At 50.9% G+C, this 19898-nt stretch overlaps 1 protein-coding gene across 6 annotated transcripts in view; it reads left to right on the top strand.

Moving 5' to 3' along the window:
- Hps4 (HPS4 biogenesis of lysosomal organelles complex 3 subunit 2) overlaps positions 1-19898 on the top strand; it is a 29042-nt gene that overhangs the window by 468 nt on the left and 8676 nt on the right. For 2 of the 6 annotated variants that reach the window (XM_058573592.1, XM_058573591.1), the window contains exons 2-11: positions 1579-2071; positions 3627-3717; positions 6069-6212; positions 10724-10831; positions 11221-11337; positions 13120-13214; positions 14912-14984; positions 16924-16960; positions 17651-17747; positions 18250-19165. In XM_058573592.1, the coding sequence (XP_058429575.1) occupies positions 2031-2071; positions 3627-3717; positions 6069-6212; positions 10724-10831; positions 11221-11337; positions 13120-13214; positions 14912-14984; positions 16924-16960; positions 17651-17747; positions 18250-19165 (1719 nt within the window). In that variant the 5' untranslated portion in view covers positions 1579-2030. Of the gene's footprint in view, positions 1-15; positions 157-1578; positions 2072-3626; positions 3718-6068; positions 6213-10723; positions 10832-11220; positions 11338-13119; positions 13215-14911; positions 14985-16923; positions 16961-17650; positions 17748-18249; positions 19166-19898 lie in introns of those variants that run through there. The other 4 variants (XM_058573589.1, XM_046427263.1, XM_058573588.1 and 1 more) reach the window with 4 other exon arrangements.

The raw sequence follows: 19898 nt of genomic DNA on the forward strand, positions 1-19898 counted from the left end.
GCCGGCGTGGGGGGGGGGGCGGGAGGCGGGGCGGCGCGTGACCTGGGTCTCTCCGCGGCGCGCGTAGGTGCCGGGCGGGACTCGCGGGCGCCCGGCCGCCGCCACGTTCCGGTTCCGAGTCCTGAACCCGGAGCCCCTGGCAGGCTGGCCGTCCCGGTGGGTGGAAGGGCGTGGGGACTCCGCGGGCGGGACCCGCTCGACCCCCGCGCCTTTGCCCGCCGTTTCCCAGACCCCAGCGCGGGAGCCGGGCACGTCGGGGAGCCTCGCGCGGTTGCCGGTCGCTTCCTGAGCCCCCGGGGCTCGTGCCCTCCGGCCGCCTGGCCCTTCGCAGCCATTAGCGCCCCCTTGCCAGTCCTCCTGTAGCCCACCGAGGTCACTTCCTACAGTACCACCATCCCGGGCCGTTCCCGTCCACTTCTGGCAGCGTGAGGAATGACGCTCCTGCCACTTCCTAGGCTGCCAGTCTTTTCTGGTCACACCCTGACACCTGTCCCTGCCCAGAACCATCACAGGTTTTTTTTAGACCTTTCGGAGATAAGATAGTGGCCCTCGGTAGCGTGGGCCCAGTCCTGTGGGAACGGGAGGGATGGAGTTTTCAGGCTGCTCTTGGTTCTGGGAAATGAGGTGCTGCCCCCACAGGTGCCCACGCAGGCGCTGTAGAACCTAGGGAGTGTGGCCTGTGTGTGGGGGGGCGCCCCCAAAAGTCTCGCTGAGAAAAGATCAGATTGCACAGACCACCTGAGATGCACCGCAGTCCTCTCTACAGACCTCTCTACCAGAGAAACTTGCAAACCATTATTGGGTTCTTGCAGATGACAGAATGGTGGCAAGTATTTGAGACCATGTTACTGAGGACATTAAGCTTAGAGAAAGCAATAAAAAGAATACAGTTCTGAAGTGACCAAGGGGTTGTCACATGAAAGGATTAAACCGTGTTTTGGGTTTTCTTGGAGAGTGTCCAGACCAGTGAGTGGAATTTATTGGGAGCAGATTTTGGGTTTGATGGAAGGATGACTTGAATATTATGAACCTCCTGTCTCTGGAGGGCTAAGCCAGAGGCTGTGGAGGGAGCTTTGGGTGGAGAGTCAGGGACCAGGATTAGAGTAAATGAGGCCAGGATCCCTTCTGACTCTGAAGTCCCACTGAGTTGTCTTTCTCTTGTGGGAGTTTGAAACCTACTTAAGGGAAAGTTCTCTTTTTGCATTTTGCAAAATTGCTCAGCTCTGAGAGTGTGCATGTTCAGATTACTTTGGGCTGTCAAAATGACAGTTCCTTAATTTAGTTTCCATTATTACTACAGCAGCCACATTATTGGGACAGCTGTTCTCAACACCTTGTGCTTTTTTATACTAATCAATTAATTTTTCTTCTGTGAGGCTTGTTGTGTGTTTACCATAACTATTGGAGAAATTACGGCACTTACTTTGAAGTCTCTGCTAACGCCCTCCCTTTTAATTTTGAGCATAATTTTAACCGTTGTAGAAAGCTCTTTTGAAATATACCACTTATTTAACCCTGCCTGGGTCACATGCTTGCTTGTGGGTTTCTGAAATAATCTATTCCTTATGTTTATTTCAGAGCCAAGGCACTGACCTTTGGACTGGATGCTTCAGAGCATTTGAAAGAACTATCAGGATGATTTTGAACTAGCCACATTCGAAATCTCATCGGAACACTGCCTCCATCCAGCACATATCTGCCCAGTGGAGTTTTCCTGGAGTCGAGCTTGAAGGTGCTGTTGTGTAGATAGCCATGCTGATGCTCATGGAACCAGACTGGTGGATTTGACTTCTCTTACTTTATTATATTCTGAATTCCAAAAGGTGTAGAGATATTCATGAAACTGAAGAGGCTACACGGAAAGGAAGAAGCACTTTCATCCGAATAAAAACTAAGAAGTGGCAATCAAGATAGAAAACACCTAACCCTACCACACCCAGCTTCTCTGCAATGGGGACACAGCTGGGGAGCAAGAAGTGATACTGGAAAAAGAAATCCAAATAAAGAGGATGAGGCTGACTGAGAAGTAAATGGCCACCTCTACCTCCCCAGAGACAAAGTCAGCCCCTTGGTGAGTACCAAGACCTTTCGCCAGGCTTCTAGATAGATCTGGGTGAATTGAAAATCCCCAGCCAGATCGTGTTGATTTTTTAAGAAAAAAAATTACAAGGTCATTTTCCTTTGAGTAGCCACATGGAGCTTGCAGGCCTCTTCTCTCTAGAGCTAGCGTTTTAACCTCGCAAGCCTCTTGCAGTGTTTGAGTGAGTCCAACATCTTAGTAGACCATGGAAAAAACCGTGTAGTCCACTTTGAGAATGACCTGGCTGAGGAATAGTTGCAGTGGAGAATTTCATCACGAGAAGAGGTTTGCCCAGTCTAGCTGGTGGCTCGTCTAGCTCAGGAAGGGTTTCTTCCTGAAGCTCAGTTCCCACTCAGCCTCATATGACTTAATACTTTCTCATAATTCGGTTCACCAGACATTAATACAGAAGAGAAAGGGTTTAACTAGATTCAGCAGGACTTAGTGACTGATCATACACACGGAAGAAAGAGGGAGCAGCAGTTGAGAGTGGCGCCCAGGCTTGGAATGTGGGACAGGGGGAGGACAGGGCCAGGGCTTGGCGGTCCCTGGGTGGCCCTGAAGCACTGAGCCTTCTTGGTCTGGGCTTGCCCTGCAGCTGGTTTCCCATCTAGCCCTGGAACTCAAGAAGGTGCATCATGCTGGAATCCGAAGTGATGAGCTGGGAGGCCCGAGAGGGCACAGGCCCCTGTGAGAAGAGTATGGATGGCCAGGTGGTCACATGTCCCTTGTATGCTACAGCCTGGAAAATGTCCTTTTTGAGATTTAGAAGTAAAAGCACGATCCAGCTTCTGGGGAGTTGGCTTTGTGGTCTTAAAGAGGGAATCAGATAATGAGAATTATGTAATAATTATTATCCTGCAGAGTAGGCTGTAAGGGACTTTAGGAAAGAGGAGGGTCAGGGAAACTTGAAGAAAGAGGTTCCTTTGGGTCAGGAAATCAGAAGGTTTGGGAGGAAGCTGACTAAGCGAGCCCCTGGAGCCCTGTCACGTTTGGAGGGGCAGAGAGGGTTCAGTGTTCCTCTGAACTCGCGAAGCCCCTTTCCCTTCCACAGTGCCCAGCGTTGGCCTTGCATATCTGTTGAGCAGGCGCAGAGCACACCGTGGGCCCTGCGTAGATGCGTGCATGCATTCCTGGTGGAAGGGCTGTCCGGGGTCATCGCACTCAGCAGTTGTGAGGAGGGCAACTAAGATGCCCCTAACTTGTTACCAGAGCCTTAGGCGGGTGCCAGGCCACGTGGCTCACAGTTGAGGCTCAGCATTGCAGACAGGCTGTTGTCGTGGGCGCCGTCTTTCCTCCTGCCACTTGCGTTCTTGTGGGCAGATGGTCTGACGGCTGGAGAGAGGTGTATTTTTAGTTTGCCTCTTCTGCACTTAAGGACTGGTTTTATCTATTCGGAGCGACTGGGTTTGTTCTTCTTGGGGCCACCAGAAGGCTCAGACACTGAGTGACAAGGCTGCTTGGGCTGGGAGATAGGAGGCCCTGTCCTCAGCTGCCGTTGCCACCACGTGGAGGGAAACATGGCCCCACTCTCTTCTCTCGCCAGGTGGAATTATTTTTTTCTCTATGATGGCTCCAAGGTGAAGGAGGAAGGAGATCCCACCCGAGCTGGCATTTGTTATTTTTACCCTCCTCAGGTAAGCCACACCTCATCCTGCTGTTCAGAGGGGCTCCCCTGCCTTCAATGGTGACTTTTCATAACTGTAGAACTTTGCTGTCTTTAGCTAATCCAGGACACTGACATTTCTTCTGTCTTATTCTTTTGTTTTTCTGTCTTATTCTTGACATACTGGTCCTTGTTCTGGTCTTGAAATTCCTAGGCAACCAGTACTTCCTCTTCTCCAGCCCTCTGTTACCATCCTGATCTTTTTGTCTGCTTTTCTCTGACCCCAATTTATTGATCACCTCACTAAAAAAAAAAAAAAAAAAAAAAACCACACAAAATATTGTACAGAAAAGTAGAGTATCACGAACCATCATGTGTCGTCACCAGCACCAGTAATTATCAACACTTCACCAATCTTATATGGCCTACCTTCCCCCGCCATTATTATCATTATTTTCAGAAGCAGTTTGCAACAAATTCTAGACATTGTGTCCTTTTACCAGTACCAAGTGACATCTTTACTCAATTTTGTTATTTTAAACATTATCACACCTAACAAAAGTTACAATAATTGATAACAGTAATTGCTTAATACATCTAATATGCTGACTATATTCACATTTCTCTGTATCATCTTAGAGGATATTTAGTCTGTTGGTCCTTCCTGTCTGTCTCTCTCTGTCTTTCAGTCTCCCCTCTCTCATAATCAGTGTTCAAACAACGACCCCAAATTCTCTTTGGTTGTTTTACCCTTTAGGTCCCTTTTGTGACACTTTACAGTCACCCACTCATCCTTTTTTTTTTTTAAAGAGAGAGAGAGAGAATTTTTTTTTTTAATATTTATTTTTTAGTTTTCGGCGGACACAACGTCTTTGTTTGTATGTGGTGCTGAGGATTGAACCCGGGCCACACGCATTCCAGGCGAGCGCGCTACCGCTTGAGCCACATCCCCAGCCCCCACTCATCCTTTATTCCCCATGCCATTGAGTTATTGAAGAAACCAAGTCCCTGTGCGTAGACTGTCGGGGTGGCTTGCACTCTAGATTTGGCTGATGCCGTCCGCCTGGTGGTGTCATTTCATATCTCCTATCCACCATGCTTCCTTTAAATTAGTGGTCAACTTGAGAGTTTTGGTTAGGTTCATGTTCAGTTCTGTGGGTGGGTATTCTTCATAGCTGATGGGAACGTTCTCTGTGGCTTCACAGAACATCTGGCTGCCCTGCGGTCCAGTTAAGGCTGAGACTGATTAGGAGATTCTGTGTATTTGCTCATGTGATTGCCCGATGACTCGGGTGACCGGGATTAGTTCAGGCTGCTCAGGCCCCTCCAGCAGGGGATTTGAGTAGGAATGAGAGGTTTATGCTTCCACCCAAGTGGGTGCCTATGATCTTAGGAGCACAAATACAGTTCTGTACTGTCCTCTCATATTTACTAAGGGATTCTCTAACAGTCGGCCACCCTGGCAGGAGTTAGCAAACTTTGTGGGTGGTTTTTTATGGTACTGGGAATTGAATCCATGGGCACCTTACCACTGAGCAACATCCTCAGCCCTTCTATAACTTTTATTTTAAGGTAGGTTCTCACTAAGTTGCCCAGGCTGGTCTTAACCTGTGATCCTCCTGCCTCAGCCTTCCTAGTTGCTGGGATTACCAGCACACCTGGCTAGGGGCTGTGGCAGATTTTGTTAGGGTCCTAATGGTAAATGTTTAAGGCTTTGGATGCTACCCAAGAGCTTTGTCCCATGTTCTTTGTAGTTATTTTTTATTTATGCCACCCAAGGGCTTTGTACCATATTCTTTGTAGTTATTTTTTATTTATTGAACCCAGGGGAACTGAACCACTGAGCCACATTCCCCACCTTTTTTATGTTTTATTTGGAGACAGGTTCTTGCTCAGTTGCTTAGGGCCTCGCTAAGTTGCTGAAGCTGGCTTTGAACTCACGATCTTCCTGCCTCAGCCTCCATGTGCCACCATGCCTGGCTGTCGTTATTTTTACAACCCTTAAAAAATATAAAAGCCATTCATGGCCCAAGGATCATATGAAAACAGATGGTGGATGGGATTTGGCCTGCAGTGCTCAGTTGGCTCTAAGGAATGAACCAGGAGTTGAAGACTGTCAGCCATGCCGGGCGCGGTGGCACACGCCTGTAATCCTAGCAGCTCAGGAGACAGAGGCAGGAGGATCATGAGTTCAAAGCCGGCCTCAGCAATTTAGCGAGGCACCAAGCAACTCAGGGAGACCCTACCTCTAATAAAATTCAAAATAGGCCTGGGGACGTGGTCAAGTCCTGTGGTCAAGTGCTCCTGAGTTCAGTCCCCGGTACCTTAAAAAAAAAAAAAAGAATGTCAGCCTGGTGTCTAGAATCTGCTCCTCTCTCATAGACCCTGCTCGACCAGCAGGAGCTGCTGTGCGGGCAGATTGCCGGAGTGGTCCGCTGCGTCTCTGACATTTCTGACTCTCCTCCTACCCTCATCCGTCTTCGGAAGCTCAAGTTTGCCGTGAAGGTGGACGGAGATTACCTCTGGGTAAGTCTAAGCAGGCAGAGCCCCCTGAGGTATTAGGATGGTCAAGTTGAGACAGGCAGGCTGCTGTGGCGCTGAACCTAGACCCTCTCCCCCAGCCCCCATGTGCTGGGTCCAGTTGTCATCCACGTTTCCTGTGGCACTCTGCAGGTACCAAGGTAGTTCGGTGTTCTCCGACACATTTCTTTCCTTTTTGTTAGGTGCTGGGATTGAGCTCATCCCAGGCCCCGTGCATGCTAAGCACACGTTCTGCCACTGAGCCCGCCCTAGCCCCTCCACACATTTCTAACATACCACACCCAGCACATGGCTGATCTCTCTTTTCCTGAAACTTGGGCCCCTATAATGCACCAATAAAACAATGTGGAAAAGAATTGTTAGCTCTAATAGATTAAACGAGATTCAATTTTACCTCCTCAAGGGTTGCTAAATACAAAAAACAAAAATAAAAATCTAGTTAAAATATGATGACTGGGGCCACTGGTGGCCATGTTAGTCGCTCTGTATTGCAAATTGAGTTTTTGCCTCCCTTTTCTCCCCGTGCTCTTCACGCTGTCCACACTCAGTGACCCTAAGGCCTGAGACACTAATGTGCACATGTGAGGCTTCAAGGAACCCCAGGAATATTTTTTTCACCATAGACTAGTTTTGTCTGTTCTAGAACATCATGAGTGACACAGTACATCTTGTATAGTACTCTTTAGTGCTTCTGGTTTTCTGCTTATCATTTGTGAGGTTTCTCAAGTCTTACATCAGTATCCACTGCTTTTTTTTTTTTTTTTTTAAGATGTTTCTGGACCTTTATTTTATTTGTTTATTTATATTCAGTCCTGAGAATCGAACCCAGTGCCTCACATATTCTAGGCAAGCCCTCTACCACTGAGCAACAACCCCAGCCGCATTACTTTTTATTATTAAACTGTATTCCATGGTATGAATATGCCACAGTCTGTCTATTCATTCTCTTTTTGTTGGATGAAAACATTGCTAGTTTGGGGCAATTAAGAATAGAGCTTGCTGGGCGCAGTGGCGCACGCCTGTGATCCCAGCAGCTCCGGAGGCTGAGGCAGGAGGATCGTGAGTTCAAAGCCAGCCTCAACAAAAGTGAGGCTCCTGGAATTTTCTTTCTGTAGGTAAGGTGTATGTTGGATTTTATAAGAAACTGCCAAATTTTTTTTCAAAGTGGTTGTACCATTTTACACTCTCGCCAACAGGGATGTGGAGAGTTCCAATTCTCCACGTCCTCACTGACAGTGATGTCATTCCGAGTAATTTTAGGCATTCCTCTGGATGTGCAGTGGTATCTCATTGTGGCTTTCATATGCGTTTCCCTGCTGACTAATGACATCGAAGTTCTTCCATGTGCTTGAGGCCGTTTGAATGTCCTCCTCTGGGAAGTGTCTGTTCAAAGCGAGTGGCCAAAATTTTTTTTTTTAGTTGAATCCTAGTTCTTCCTATATCCTGAAAAACAGTTCTTTATCAGATATATATTTTAAAAATATTTTCTCCCAGTTTGTAGTCTGCCTATTTCTTTTTCTTTCTTTCTTTCTTTTTGGGGGGTGGGTGGGGAGTGCTGGGTATTGAACCCAGGGGCACTTTACCACTGAGCTACATCCCCAGCCCTTTTTATTTTTTATTTTGGGATAGTGTTTCACCAAGTTGCTTAGGGTCTCACTAAGTTGCTGAGGCTGGGCTCGAACTCGTGATCCTCCTGCCTCAGCCTCCTGAGCTGCTGGGCTTCCAGGCAGGTACCACTGCACCTAGTCCTCTGCCTATTCGTTTTCTTTGATGAGCAGATGTTTTTGATACTGACACATTCTTACAGCAGCTCTAGAGCATCTGCCTTCACTGGGTCTGATTCTGAACACCGGGTTCCTCTCCACTGTCTGTGTTTCTATCCAGCCTCTGTTGGTGTTGCAGAATTTTGAGGTGTTCCCAGTAAGACCAGGCAAACCCGCCTTCTCTTCAGCAGCATGTAAGCTCTTCTCAGTCTCTTGCTGCTTCATACAAAACTTTACATCAGTTCATCAAGTTGAAACAAAACAAATGTGCGGGTGTCTTAATTTAGAATTGCATCACCTATAGATAAAATTGGGGAGAATGGCTTCTTTGCTAAATTGTGTTTTTTTCCTTTTTTATTACCATAATACATTGATTTACTAGTATCTTCTTCTTTTTTAAAGAGAGAGAGAGAGAGAGAGAATTTTTTAATATTTATTTTCTAGTTTTCGGCGGACACAACATCTTTGTATGTGGTGCTGAGGATCGAACCCCGGCCGCAAGCTTGACAGGCGAGCGTGCTACCGCTTGAGCCACATCCCCAGCCCTGATTTACTAGTATCTTCTTAACTGTGTTTCAAAAAAGGTTATAATTTTGTCTATAAAGATCTTCCTCCTCTTTTGAGTGTTTTCTGAATAGGTATTTTATATGTTTTTATTGCTATCATAAATGGCATCTTTTATGAAATTAAATTTTCTAAATGTTTATGGATTGTGTGTAAAGATCAAATTTTTAAATTGTTTTTGTATGAAGTAGTCATTTCTAACATACCCCTAGCTATGATGATTTAATATAGACTGGTTTTAGATTTTCCTTGTATATACTTTTATCCTTTACATAAAAAAAACTTTATCTTTATAAAGAAATTTAGGTCTGTAATCAAGGGTGGATTATTTGTTATGGTGTGCTCAGGGTCAGGTTTGTTTGTTTCCATCTGGATATCCAGTTGTTCCAGCAACATTGTTGGAAAAACTCTCCTGTCCCTCTTGAATTTTTTGGGCTCCCTTGTCGTAGATCAGATGGGCATTTGAGAGGGGTCTACTTCCAGACACTGCGTTCTCCTCCACTGATCTCTGTGAAGGGTCTATGCAAGTACCGCGCTCTCTTGATTCTATAGCTTTGTAATAAATCCTGAAACCAGATATGTACACCTTGCCTGCGAGCAGCAGTAAGAAAGCGCGTCCCCAGGAGGGTCCTAATGGAGGGTCCCAGGAGCCTCATTCTTTTTTTTTTTTTTTTAAGATTTCTTTTAAAGATGGGCACAATATCTTATCTTATTTTTTTATGTGGTGCTGAGGATTGAACCTAGTGTCTCACAAGTGTGAAGCAAGTGCTCTGCTGCTGAGCTATAACCCCAGCCCCTAGGAGCCTCATTCTTAATTGCCCCAGACTAGCAATGTTTTCATCCAGCAAAAAGAGAATGAATAGACGGACTGTGGCATATTCGCACCATGGGATATGGTTTAATAATGAAAAGCAATAGATACTGATAATGTAATAGTTTTGAGAAATCTCACAAATGATAAGCAGCAGCCCAGAGCCATGAAGAGAATATATTAAATGTACTGTGTCACTCAGGATGCTCTAGAACAGGCAGAACTATTCTATGGTGCAAAAAACTCAGAACAATGGCTGCTGGGGTTGAAGGGGCTAGAGTTAACCAGAGGGGACTGTGGAGGAGCTTTCAGGGATGATAATATCCTCTAGCCTTATTCTTTTTCAAGAATAACAGCTTTGGGTGTTTTAGATCATTTGGGTTTCCATTGTAGGATCAGCAGGTTAGTTTTGAAAGAGCAGCTTCTGGGTTCTGATTGGAATTGCTTTTGACCCACAGTCCGTTAGAGGGGAGAAGCAGGCACTTCCTGTGTGCCAGACTCCTGTCGGGTTTTGAACACATCAGAGAACAGAATGTCCCCTGCTGCAGTACCTTCAGGGGGAATTTTTGTTTCTTTGTTTTTGGGTGGGGCTTGTTTGTTTAAATTCTGGTGCTGCACTCAGGACTGATTCCTAGAGGTGGAATTATTGGGTCAAAGAATACAAATGGGGCTAGCTCAGTGGCAAAGTGCTTGCCTAGCATGTGTGAGGCACTGGGTTTGATCCTGAGCACAACATAAAAATAAGTAGAGGTGTGCTGTCCATCTACAACTACAACAAAAATAAAAAATTAAAAAAAAAAAAAAAAAACGAACAGTTTAAGGCTCTTTAACGTTGGCCAGAGGGCTCTAAGGCAGGCATTGGTCTTGTAGGACTGAGCGCTGTGCTCAGCTCGAAGGGCTAGAACTGAGGGCCCAGTCAGCCGCCACCTTGAAGCGCTTCATCCAGCCGGAGAGACAGGCTGGCCATTCATGGGACAGTTTGAGTCCGTCCAGTGTCTGTAATAAAATCCAGATGAAGCAGCCAGTGTCCATACAGCAGCCCTCACAGGACAAAGAAGTCTTAGCAGAAGCGGCAGCAGGGAAGTGCCTGGACGTGGAGTGGGCCTGGGGGTGTGGGTGAAGCCTGGGTGGACGAACAGGAGGGAAGGAGGCACTTCAGGCCCAGCTGCATGGAGAGAGGGACAAAAGGTACTTGTTCGCCATGTGACCAGTCGGCTGCTGTGGAGGGTGTGGGCTCAGGGCTCCAGGAGGTGGACTGCAGGGAGCCAGAGCAGTCGCCGTGGGGGCCCTGGGTGCTGGGCCTCTGGCTTGGCCACAAGATAACGGAAGCACCTTCTGCCTGGCTTCCCTCTTCACAGGTGCTGGGCTGTGCCGTGGAGCTCCCTGATGTCAGCTGCAAGCGGTTTCTGGATCAGCTCATCGGATTCTTCCATTTTTACAATGGGCCTGTTTCCCTGGCTTATAAGGTACAACTGTGGTGTCTAGTCATGCTAAGCCTCTTCAGCAAGACATGTTCCCAGAACACAGCGCTTACCCACTGGGGCCCGATACTCTTCACATAGACCCTCAGTGTCCAGTGACCAGGTCAAGGGCCCCTTGAGCCCCCTCAGATGCCTATGTTCCTGAGTTCTTGTCACCTCTGCTTCCCCTGGGATGGTTAGATAGAGCAGGCTCTGGTCCCCCGCTTCCCCAGAAAGTGCCCTGGATCTGTAATGGGGCTGGATACCAGGAGGGGGGACTTCAAAACAGGCCCTCCCTCTGGCTGGTTTTCTGTGCTATGAGCAACATTCATGGTAGCTGCCAGAATCTGTCCCTCCAAATCTCAGACAGTGACCTCAGACTGTTTCTGTGACAGAGCCGTTCTCAGGAAGAACTAAGCTTGCAGTGGAACACCTTCATCCAGCGCGTTCTGAGCAACACTAGCGATCTGCACAAGATATTCAATTCCCTCTGGAACTTGGACCGAACCAAGGTACCTGCCTCACCCTCCTCACTCTGCATGCACAAGAGCAGAGCCTCTGGACACCGTCCAGAAGTGTTCCTTAGAGAATGCTAGAGAAGCGGCTGGATGGGTCACTCCCTGGCAGGGCGGCTGGGAAGCCTTACACGTGGCCCCTGTGCTGCTGCTCCTTAGCTGTGGAGTGGGCTGGGCCAGGCCACTTGCAGAGCCACCATGAAGGGGTGTCATGATCCCACCTTCACAGCTGCTCTGATGGTACGGTGAGGCTGGGTCTCAAATGACACCAAGAAAATACTCAGTAGAGGGAATACAGGCCAGTCGTGGTGGTGCATGCCTGTGATCCCAGTGACTGAGGAGGCTGAGGCAGGAGGATCTTGCATGTTCAAGGCCAGCCTGAGCAGCGTAGTGAGGTCCTGTCTCTAAATAAAAAATAAAGGTGTCTGGGAGTTTGGCTCAGTGGCCAAGTACCCCTGGGTTCAATCCCTGGTTCCCACTTGCCCTCCCACACACAAAAGGAGCACCATGTTGGTGTTGTCTCAGAAGTATTGAACTCAGGAACCCATAGGTCCCTTGCCAATCCACAGGTTCCATGTTACCATCACGAAGGCCAGGACTGTGACCTTGCTGTTTCTGAGAGGGAGACGGGGAGGTTCTGCCATCCACCAGTCTTGGGAGCTCATTGCAGCCCGGCTGCTCATGTGGCTGGTCTGACCACACCTCCCCCTTAAGAATGAGCCTTCTGAGCCCTGAGTGTCCTGCAGGAGCCTTCTTGGCCTCCCTGCTGTAGTAAGTGTGTCCTGCGCAGGGTGTGGCGCTGTGACTCTGCTTGACCTGGGGAAGGATTTTTCCTGGGGGACTGCAGTCTCAGGCCATGAAAAAATAGACGTAACTCCTTCACAGGGTTCTGCTCCAGGACTTGGCTCCATTCACACTGGGCTGTGACAGCTCATGGGCACTTGCAGGTGCTGGCCACCAAGCAGGCAGGGGGTGTTTAATAGGAGGAGGTTGTGGGGTTCGCGGGATGTTCTTGTCATTTTAGGAACTTATGAGCAGTTTACTCTTTTGGGTTTTTTTTTTTTTGGCGGGGGGTACCGGGGATTGAGCTCAGGGGCTCTCAACTACTGAGCCCCATCCCCAGCCCTATTTTGTGTTTTATTTAGAGACAGGGTCTCACTGAGCTGCTTAGCATCTTGCCGTTGTGGAGACTGGCTTTGAGCGTCCTGCCTCAGCCTCCTGAGCCACTGGGATGATAGGCAGGTACCATCGAACATGGCTGACAGTTGGCTCTTTCAAAGGCAGTGTAGCTGAGCTGAGTTGGCCTAAGGAAGGCCACGGTGCCTGTGTTTTATGTGACAGCATTGAGTGATGGGCTCTGCTCAGTGCCAGTAGGGCCTCTCCTCCCTGGGACTGTGCTGCAGAGTGCAGGGCAGACAGGTAGGTTTTGCTGACTCTGTGACCTGCATTTGGAGGGCATGCTCTTCTCTGTTGCTGCCACCTGGTCTTAGTATTGGTAGTCAGGGTCTCCTGAGTGACCCACTTTGTCCTTTAGGAACAGGCATAGGCCATATTTGCTGCATCTTCCAGCTCCCAGAAATGCTGCCTTGTGCTAAGAACGTGGTGTTTTGTGGCATCAGCAGTTGTGGGTATGGAGAGACAGAGCAGAGCCATGGCACGACACCACCTTTTTCCAGCCTTGGAGTTAGGACCTGCCCGTTTGTCCTGTGCAGCCTCTTCCCTGGTCTCCTGGGCTGGTTGTGCGCATGCTTACTGGCGGCTGTGGTCTTGTCCGTGCAGGTGGAGCCGCTGCTGCTGCTGAAGGCAGCTCTCATCCTACAGACCTGCCAGCGCTCGCCTCACGTACTAGCTGGGTGCATCCTCTATGAAGGACTGTGAGTGATCCTGAGCCCCCTCCTCCACCCACACCCTCTGCTGCAGAACTGCCCACACAGTGCCTGCCGGGCATGGGCAGGGAACTCGGTCTCTGGCCAGTCTATATGCGCTAGTTTGGCAAACAACAGGTAGCTGAGGTTTGACTTGGTGTCTGTCCCCTTCCTGGGGTACATCTGGGACTTGGAAGGTGTTGTGCCCAGGAAAGGAGGGGGCTGTGAGAGGGATCCACGTGGTTCTCAGTGGGGCCTTGCCAGGGTCTAGTGCCAGCATGAAGTCCCCAGGGTTGGCCGGCCAGCCAGCCTGTGAGCAGAAGGGTCCCGGAAGTCTGCCGTGGCCTTCCTCCTGCTGCCCAGAGGACCCTGTGGCTTTGCTGCATTCAGCTTGCCTGTGCAGAGCAGCCATACACACCTTTGCCTAGCTCCTTCCAGCCTCGTGGCTAGGTCTGCATCCTGATTGGCATCTGGGTGTCCTCATCTCCCTCACATAGTTGGAGGGCTTCTTCCTGAGCCTAAGTGCCTGAGGCTCTCTATACTCTCCTGGGCCTCTCCTTCCAGAGGCTTTGCTCTCCCAGCAGAGTGGCCAGGGCCTGGAGCTCCCTGCCAACCAGGTGGCTGCATGGCCAGGGATGCTCGGACACTTCCAGATGAGCTCTGGAGGCCTGGCTCTGGGCTTGCCAGTGACCTGATCCTGCTTCTGTCCCCAGTGCTGTGGCCTTGGGCAGGCTGCTTAGCCTCGGTTTCCTCTCACGGGAAATGGAGACCCTCTGTGGGCCGTGCAGTGAGTCGCACGTGTGGCAGGAGGAGGTGGTTCCAGTGCTGGCTGTCCCTGGCCCCTTCCCTGTTCTCAGCAGGATGGCCGTGCCATGGTTTGTAGGGCTTTCAAGCTCCCATGATAACTCACTCTCAAAGATGATATTTTGCATTTTCTACGTATTTATTTTTAAATTATATGACCGAATATATGGATGCTCTTATTGTTTAAAAAAAAAAAAAAAAAAGAAATCCTCCAGCACAGAAACAGCAGAGCACAAAGCCCCTGTCTCAGTCCCCCACTCAGCCCCTCGCAGTCAGCAGTATGCGAATTTCCCACGGCCACACACAGACACATGCATTGATTTTTAAAAATTTTTTTCTATTGTAGATGGACACACCTTTATTTTCTTTTTGTTTTTTTAATGTGGTGCTGAGGATGGAACCCCATGCCTCATGGTGCTAGCCAAGTGCTCTACCTGAGCTACGGCCCCAGCCCACAGGCGTTGATTTTGTCTTTCTGCTCTCTACAGAAGGGGGCTCGCGGGCCCCTGGGCTTGATGTAGCGTGGAGGTTGCTCCGCCAGGCCCCGTGGTCCGCCTGCTCTGTAAGGGCTATGGTTTTGATGTTCTGGCTGTGCCACAATCTATGTAATGTCTCTGATTTTCACGGATAGTTGAGTCACTTACTTGTGTTTTTGAACATATTTCTCATTTCCCGGTAATTCACGTCCTTTTGCGTAGGTTCTCCTACAAGCCTGGTCCAGGGGTCAGGTATGCTAACTATGGATAGGACCCCCAGAGTAGCCTCTGTGAGGGCTTTACTAATTGAACCTCTGCCAGCCATGTCCCCAGGGCCCTTGACAGCAAGGAAGGATGGGCTCCTTTAAACCCAGAGGTCTCAGTGTGCTGCTTCTCACGGTGCTCCTGTTCCTGTCTCACCCCCAGGATCGTGAGCACCCAGCTGCAGCCCTCGCTCACGGCCAAGGTCCTGCTTCACCAGCCTGCACCTCGGGACCAGGTATGCTGAAGCCCGCCCTCCTGGCCAGAGTGCCTGTCCCGAGCTGGGGGCTGACTTTGAATGCCAGCTGGGCCGGGGCACTTGTGTCCCTGTGTCTCACCAGGACCCCTTGGCTGTCAGTGTGGGTCCCTCCAGAGAGGAGTCCTTGGAGAGGCAGAAGTCTCCTTCTGCATGCTGGGCTGGGATGGCTTTTTTCTCCACCCGAAGTGGGACTCTTGAGATTTTCCCCCAGGACGGCTGTCATGTCAGAGAGATGTCAGGGTTTTCTGGACCTCACTGTAAAGGACGTGTCCTTAGGAGGACCTAGGAAAACAGCAACTCCTAAAACACTTCCATTTGGTGGTCATTTAATTGTGCTGCTAGTAAGGACAGTCCGGCAAAGTCCCTGAGAGTGATGTCACCCACAGTCGAGCTGCAGGAGGTAACTGTCGCCAGCTCTGCCAGATTTTCTTCTAGTCCTTTTAATTTTTTGCCATTCCAAGGATTGAGCCCAGGAGTACTTTGCCACTGAGGCACACCCTAGCCCTGTTTGTTTATTTTTTTGAGACAGGGTCTCACTGAGTTGCCTAGGCTGGCCTTGAGCTTGCTGTCCTTCCTCAGCCTCCTGAGTTGCTGGGATCACCCCTGTGAAATCAGACTTTTAAAGTGTTAGTGGGCTCCGTCCAGGCTCCTCACCCCTATTGGGATGTCCGTCAGCAGAGTCCCTGTGGTAAGCAGTTGATGATGGGGACTTTATGGAAACCAGTCCCTTTTCCTGACACGCAGCTTCTCAAGATCCACACTAAGAAAAGACTAACTAGTAAACAGGTTTCCATTCTAAACAATCACAGTAGGATTTGTGAAAGTGAAAAATCAGGTGCCGCTTGACTGTCTGCAGGATGTGGCTTGCTCTGGACCAGGGGCCAGATGCCTGCTAGTAAAGCTTTATTGAACTGCCGTCAGCTCCTGCAGCAGGGCCAGCCGCTGGGGCACAGCCACGTGGCTCAGGAAGCTGGAGAGTGGTTGTCTTGCCCTGTCCAGGAAAGTATGCTCAGCACTGGTCTGAGGTGGGGAGACGGTCAACTTGTCCATGCAAGTTTACGCTTGATGAGATTTTAGCAGCCATTGAAAATGGCCCGAAGAACTGCGTGTTAGTGTTTAAAGTGGAAAAATCAAATTTTATGTCTCAAAAGTATAAAAAAACCCACAAGGACTTAAAAGAAAAAAATGCTTAAATACGCTAACAGTATTATTTGCTTGAAGATGAGGGATTATATGTTATTTTTTTTTAAAGCATTTTTGTCTAGAATGAACTTCCGTGTGGCTTGGTAACCTCAAGCAAAAGCATGGCTTTAAGATTCCCAGCAGAGAAAGCCAGCCACGTCATTTCACATGAGTCATTTTGGCTAGAGGAGCAGTCTGTGTTGTGTTTTGGTTTCGTCTTGTTTTGGTGGATCCTTTTGGCACTTTTAGGTTGAGGTTTGAGAAAAAACCTTTCAGTTTCTGGCCTTGATCTTGGACCAGAATAAGCAGGAGATGTGTCTGTCTTCTAGGGCGAGGGTCACAGGCCTGCCCCGTGTCTGCTGTGATGGACTTGGTGTGAGTTCTCGTTGGGATGGGGGCACGTGTGGCTCCTCTCTAGAATGTGAAGTCCCCAAAGATGTAAAGGAACACAGACCCCCACTTGTTTTTCCTGTGGAAAGACAGGACTGAGCTGGGCCTGAAGCTGGTGGGCGCTGCCTGGCAGCCTGAGAGGCACAGACCCCGCCTCCGCTCAGACGTGGCAGGAGCCAGCAGCTTGGGGGAGCTTCTGTTCCATCTGCCAGGCTCTTGGTATGTGGCTGGGACAAGCTCCCTGGGCTTGGCCAGGTCCTGTGAGCAGATGGCACAGGTTCCTCATGGTCAGGTCAAGAGGAGCACGCGGCGCCCCGAGCTGACCTGTGTGCCTGTTTGTTTTCAGAGACTCTCCACAGCAGGGGCCGCCCCACAGGAAGCGGGTAAGTGGCGTGGTGGCATTTGGGAAAGGCACTCTTGTACGCCGCCTTTCACTGGACAAGCCACGTAAAGGCCACCAGTGCCATATGTTCTTTTCCTCTGCTCTGAAGATTAGGAAAATGGGTCTGGTAGAGCCTGGGGAACAGGTAGTTGCCCTTCTGAGTCCTGATTGTCAAGCTGGAGGTCCAGGCGCGTCCTCCGGCTCCCTGCGTCAGACCCTCCCCAGCTCAGTGTTGTGACACCGCATGTTCAGGTTCTAGGGGCTGGCGATGGGGAAAGGGTAAGGAAGGCGGAGACTGCCCAAAGGCCCTTTTGCAGGATACAGAGGTGTCCCCAGAGGACTTGGTTTCATTTTGAGCTCTACTTGAGGGCTGATCCGTGTCAGTCGGAAGCGTTTTTTCCTAGCTTGTGTCTTTTTCTCAGTAAGGGCCACTCGACTTTCTTCCACTGACCGTCTCCCTGGCCCACAGCTGGCAGTAGCCTTGTCTGCACAGGCTCTTTCCTTGCTGGTCACAGAAATTGAGCTACAGTTTTGTGGCTTTTTGTCTGGCTGGGGATGCATTTCCAACGCTGCTGTCCAAGCCTGGGGGTGGGGGGCAGGTGGAGGTTGGATGCAGCAACCCAAGGACAGTCCCTGCCTCTGTTTCCCCTGGCCGTGCGGAGAGCTTTCCCACGATGCTTTGCAATTCCAGAAACAGCGTTCCCCCCGAATGTTCTGATCACACCCGTCTTCGTGACGGAAGAGGAAGCTGTGAGCCTCCGAGAGTTCCCAGCGGAGCGGGTGCCTGGGTAGGTGAGGAGCTCACAGGGGTTCATCTTGCAGCCCCTGAGACAAACCTGGGACTTTCACCCTTCCTCAGCCCTCCTGCTCCTACTCTGACCTGCTCGGCTCCATCTGTAACTGCAGGTGCTGGTCACAGGGGTGTGGTGTGGTTAAGAGGACAGTGGGTCCCATGTCCCAGACCTCTTCCTTATCAGCAGGGGACTTTGAGGAAGTCCATTCCCTGCCTGAGCCCCAGCTTATTCATCCATCAAGTGGACCCCATAATGTGTGTGTACAGCTCCCAGTAGAGGGCCTGACACACAGGAGACTCTCTGTGCGGGGGGCTGCCGTGTGCAGTAGGTGATCCTGTCGTCACTGCATGGAGCACCAACCCTGGGCGTTGTCTTCCTTCACTCCTGGGGTTGGTTTCTGTGGGCCCAGCTTCCACTCCTCCCGGGCCTGTCAGGGGTCACTGCTTCCCTCCCCTTTCCACTGCTGGTCTTCTCACACCCACTGCCCTCTCCCTAGCTCTCCTACGCCTTCAGCCCGACTCCAGGACACTCCGGCTCAGCACGCTACAAAGAGTCGGGGCACGTCTGCCCCAAAGGAACATGCCACCAGGCACGCGGGATCTGTTTCCTGTATGCCAGTGACCACACCAGCGCCTCCGAGCCCAGGGGGAGCCTGGCCAAGTGGCAGGCAGGAGAATGGGCATGTGCCTGGCCGGGAGCTGGAGCCCCTTGGGTCTGCGGGACTGCGTAGCCTGGTCCAGAGCCAGGGTCTTGGCCTCAGCTGCTCGCTGCAGGAGTCAGGCTTTCCCGAGGGAGAGCTGGACTTGTCTGAAGTCCACATTCCAGAAGCTCATGAAGAAGGACCGTCTTCAGGCCATCTTGCTTTCCCACATGTGTGTGTCCTGGGTGGCAGAGGTCCCTGCAGCCAGGAACCTGGGAATGGTGCCAGCAGTTTGCAGCCCACAGTGCCGGAGGACTCAGCTGTCAGCAGCTGCTTCTCTCCTGCCCCTCCTGAGACACTCACCCAGAACGGAGTCCTAGAACAGAGCGAGGACCTTCCTGCCACCAGTGGCCACACCCTCGTTCCTGGAGCAGATCTTCTCCCCAGAAGGACCAGCAGACCCTTGTCACCGCCTTGCCCAGATCCAGGGCAGAGAGAGACTGAGCTGTCTTGCGGGGAGCAGGGTGTGGCTCAGGGTGTCGACGGGGTCCACAGGAGCCTTGAGGGCCCTGGATTGGAGGGCAGTTCAAACTCAGCCAACCCTCAGGGTGACAGGCCCTCTGCAGACAGAGCGGACTGCTTGCTGGCCGCAGCAGGGTCCCACACGGGACTTGTGCAGATGAACCTGTACACCCACAGCGTCAAGGGCCTGGTGCTGTCCCTGCTGGCTGAGGAGCCGCTGCTGGGAGATAGTGCCGCCATTGAGGAGGTGGTGAGTGTCTCCAGAGCCCCTCCCCAGCCCTCTGTCCTCTCCCTTCCTGCTAGAAATAACGGGCAGGCCACTCCTCCCCTAGCGGGCTCAACCCGCGCAGGGCCTGTCTCTCTGCAGCTGGGCCGAGGGTCGGAGCTGTGTCTGGGGTCTCCTGGGGCAGTGGGGGATGAGCACACGGTGCAGGGCAGCTGCAGGGGTACCCAGATGTGGCTTCTCTCCCACTCCCACTTCCACTTCTTCTGGTCTCAGTGGCTGGGGTCCCAACTCTCACTCTCCAGGGTGGTGCTGCCCCCTGAGCCTCTGCTTCCTCATCAGTAGCCCAGGGGCAGCGAGATGGTACAGGCAGGGGTGGTGCAGGGCCACTGTGCCACCCCTGTGCTGGTCTGGTTTCCTGGCTGCACAGCTCCAGGTTGCATGCATGTGGAATCTGCTCTGCAGGGGTTGCACCCCGGGAGTCCCCTAGAAACCCTGCACTCTCACCTCAGCCCCACCACTACACACAGTGACCCACTATGCCTTCCTAGAGGGCCTGGGGCATCTGAAGTCCTAACTGGCTCTGGAAGGTTCCTCTGCAGTCACTGCATCATCCACACAATGCAATGTGAGCTGACCTTCTCCGGGGCCTGGGCCCACGCTGGAGATTCAGTTGCTATAGTAACAGCCGTGCTTTGGTTGGCAGGGAAAGTGCAGCAGGAGGAACAGCAGGTTGAAATTGCTGCAGGACAGTGGTGTC

This window comes from Marmota monax, unplaced genomic scaffold, assembly GCF_021218885.2.
Source record: "Marmota monax isolate L192 unplaced genomic scaffold, Marmota_monax_Labrador192_F-V1.1 WCK01_AAM20220418_F8-fsc00177, whole genome shotgun sequence".
In the NCBI taxonomy this organism is placed as follows: domain Eukaryota; kingdom Metazoa; phylum Chordata; class Mammalia; order Rodentia; family Sciuridae; genus Marmota; species Marmota monax.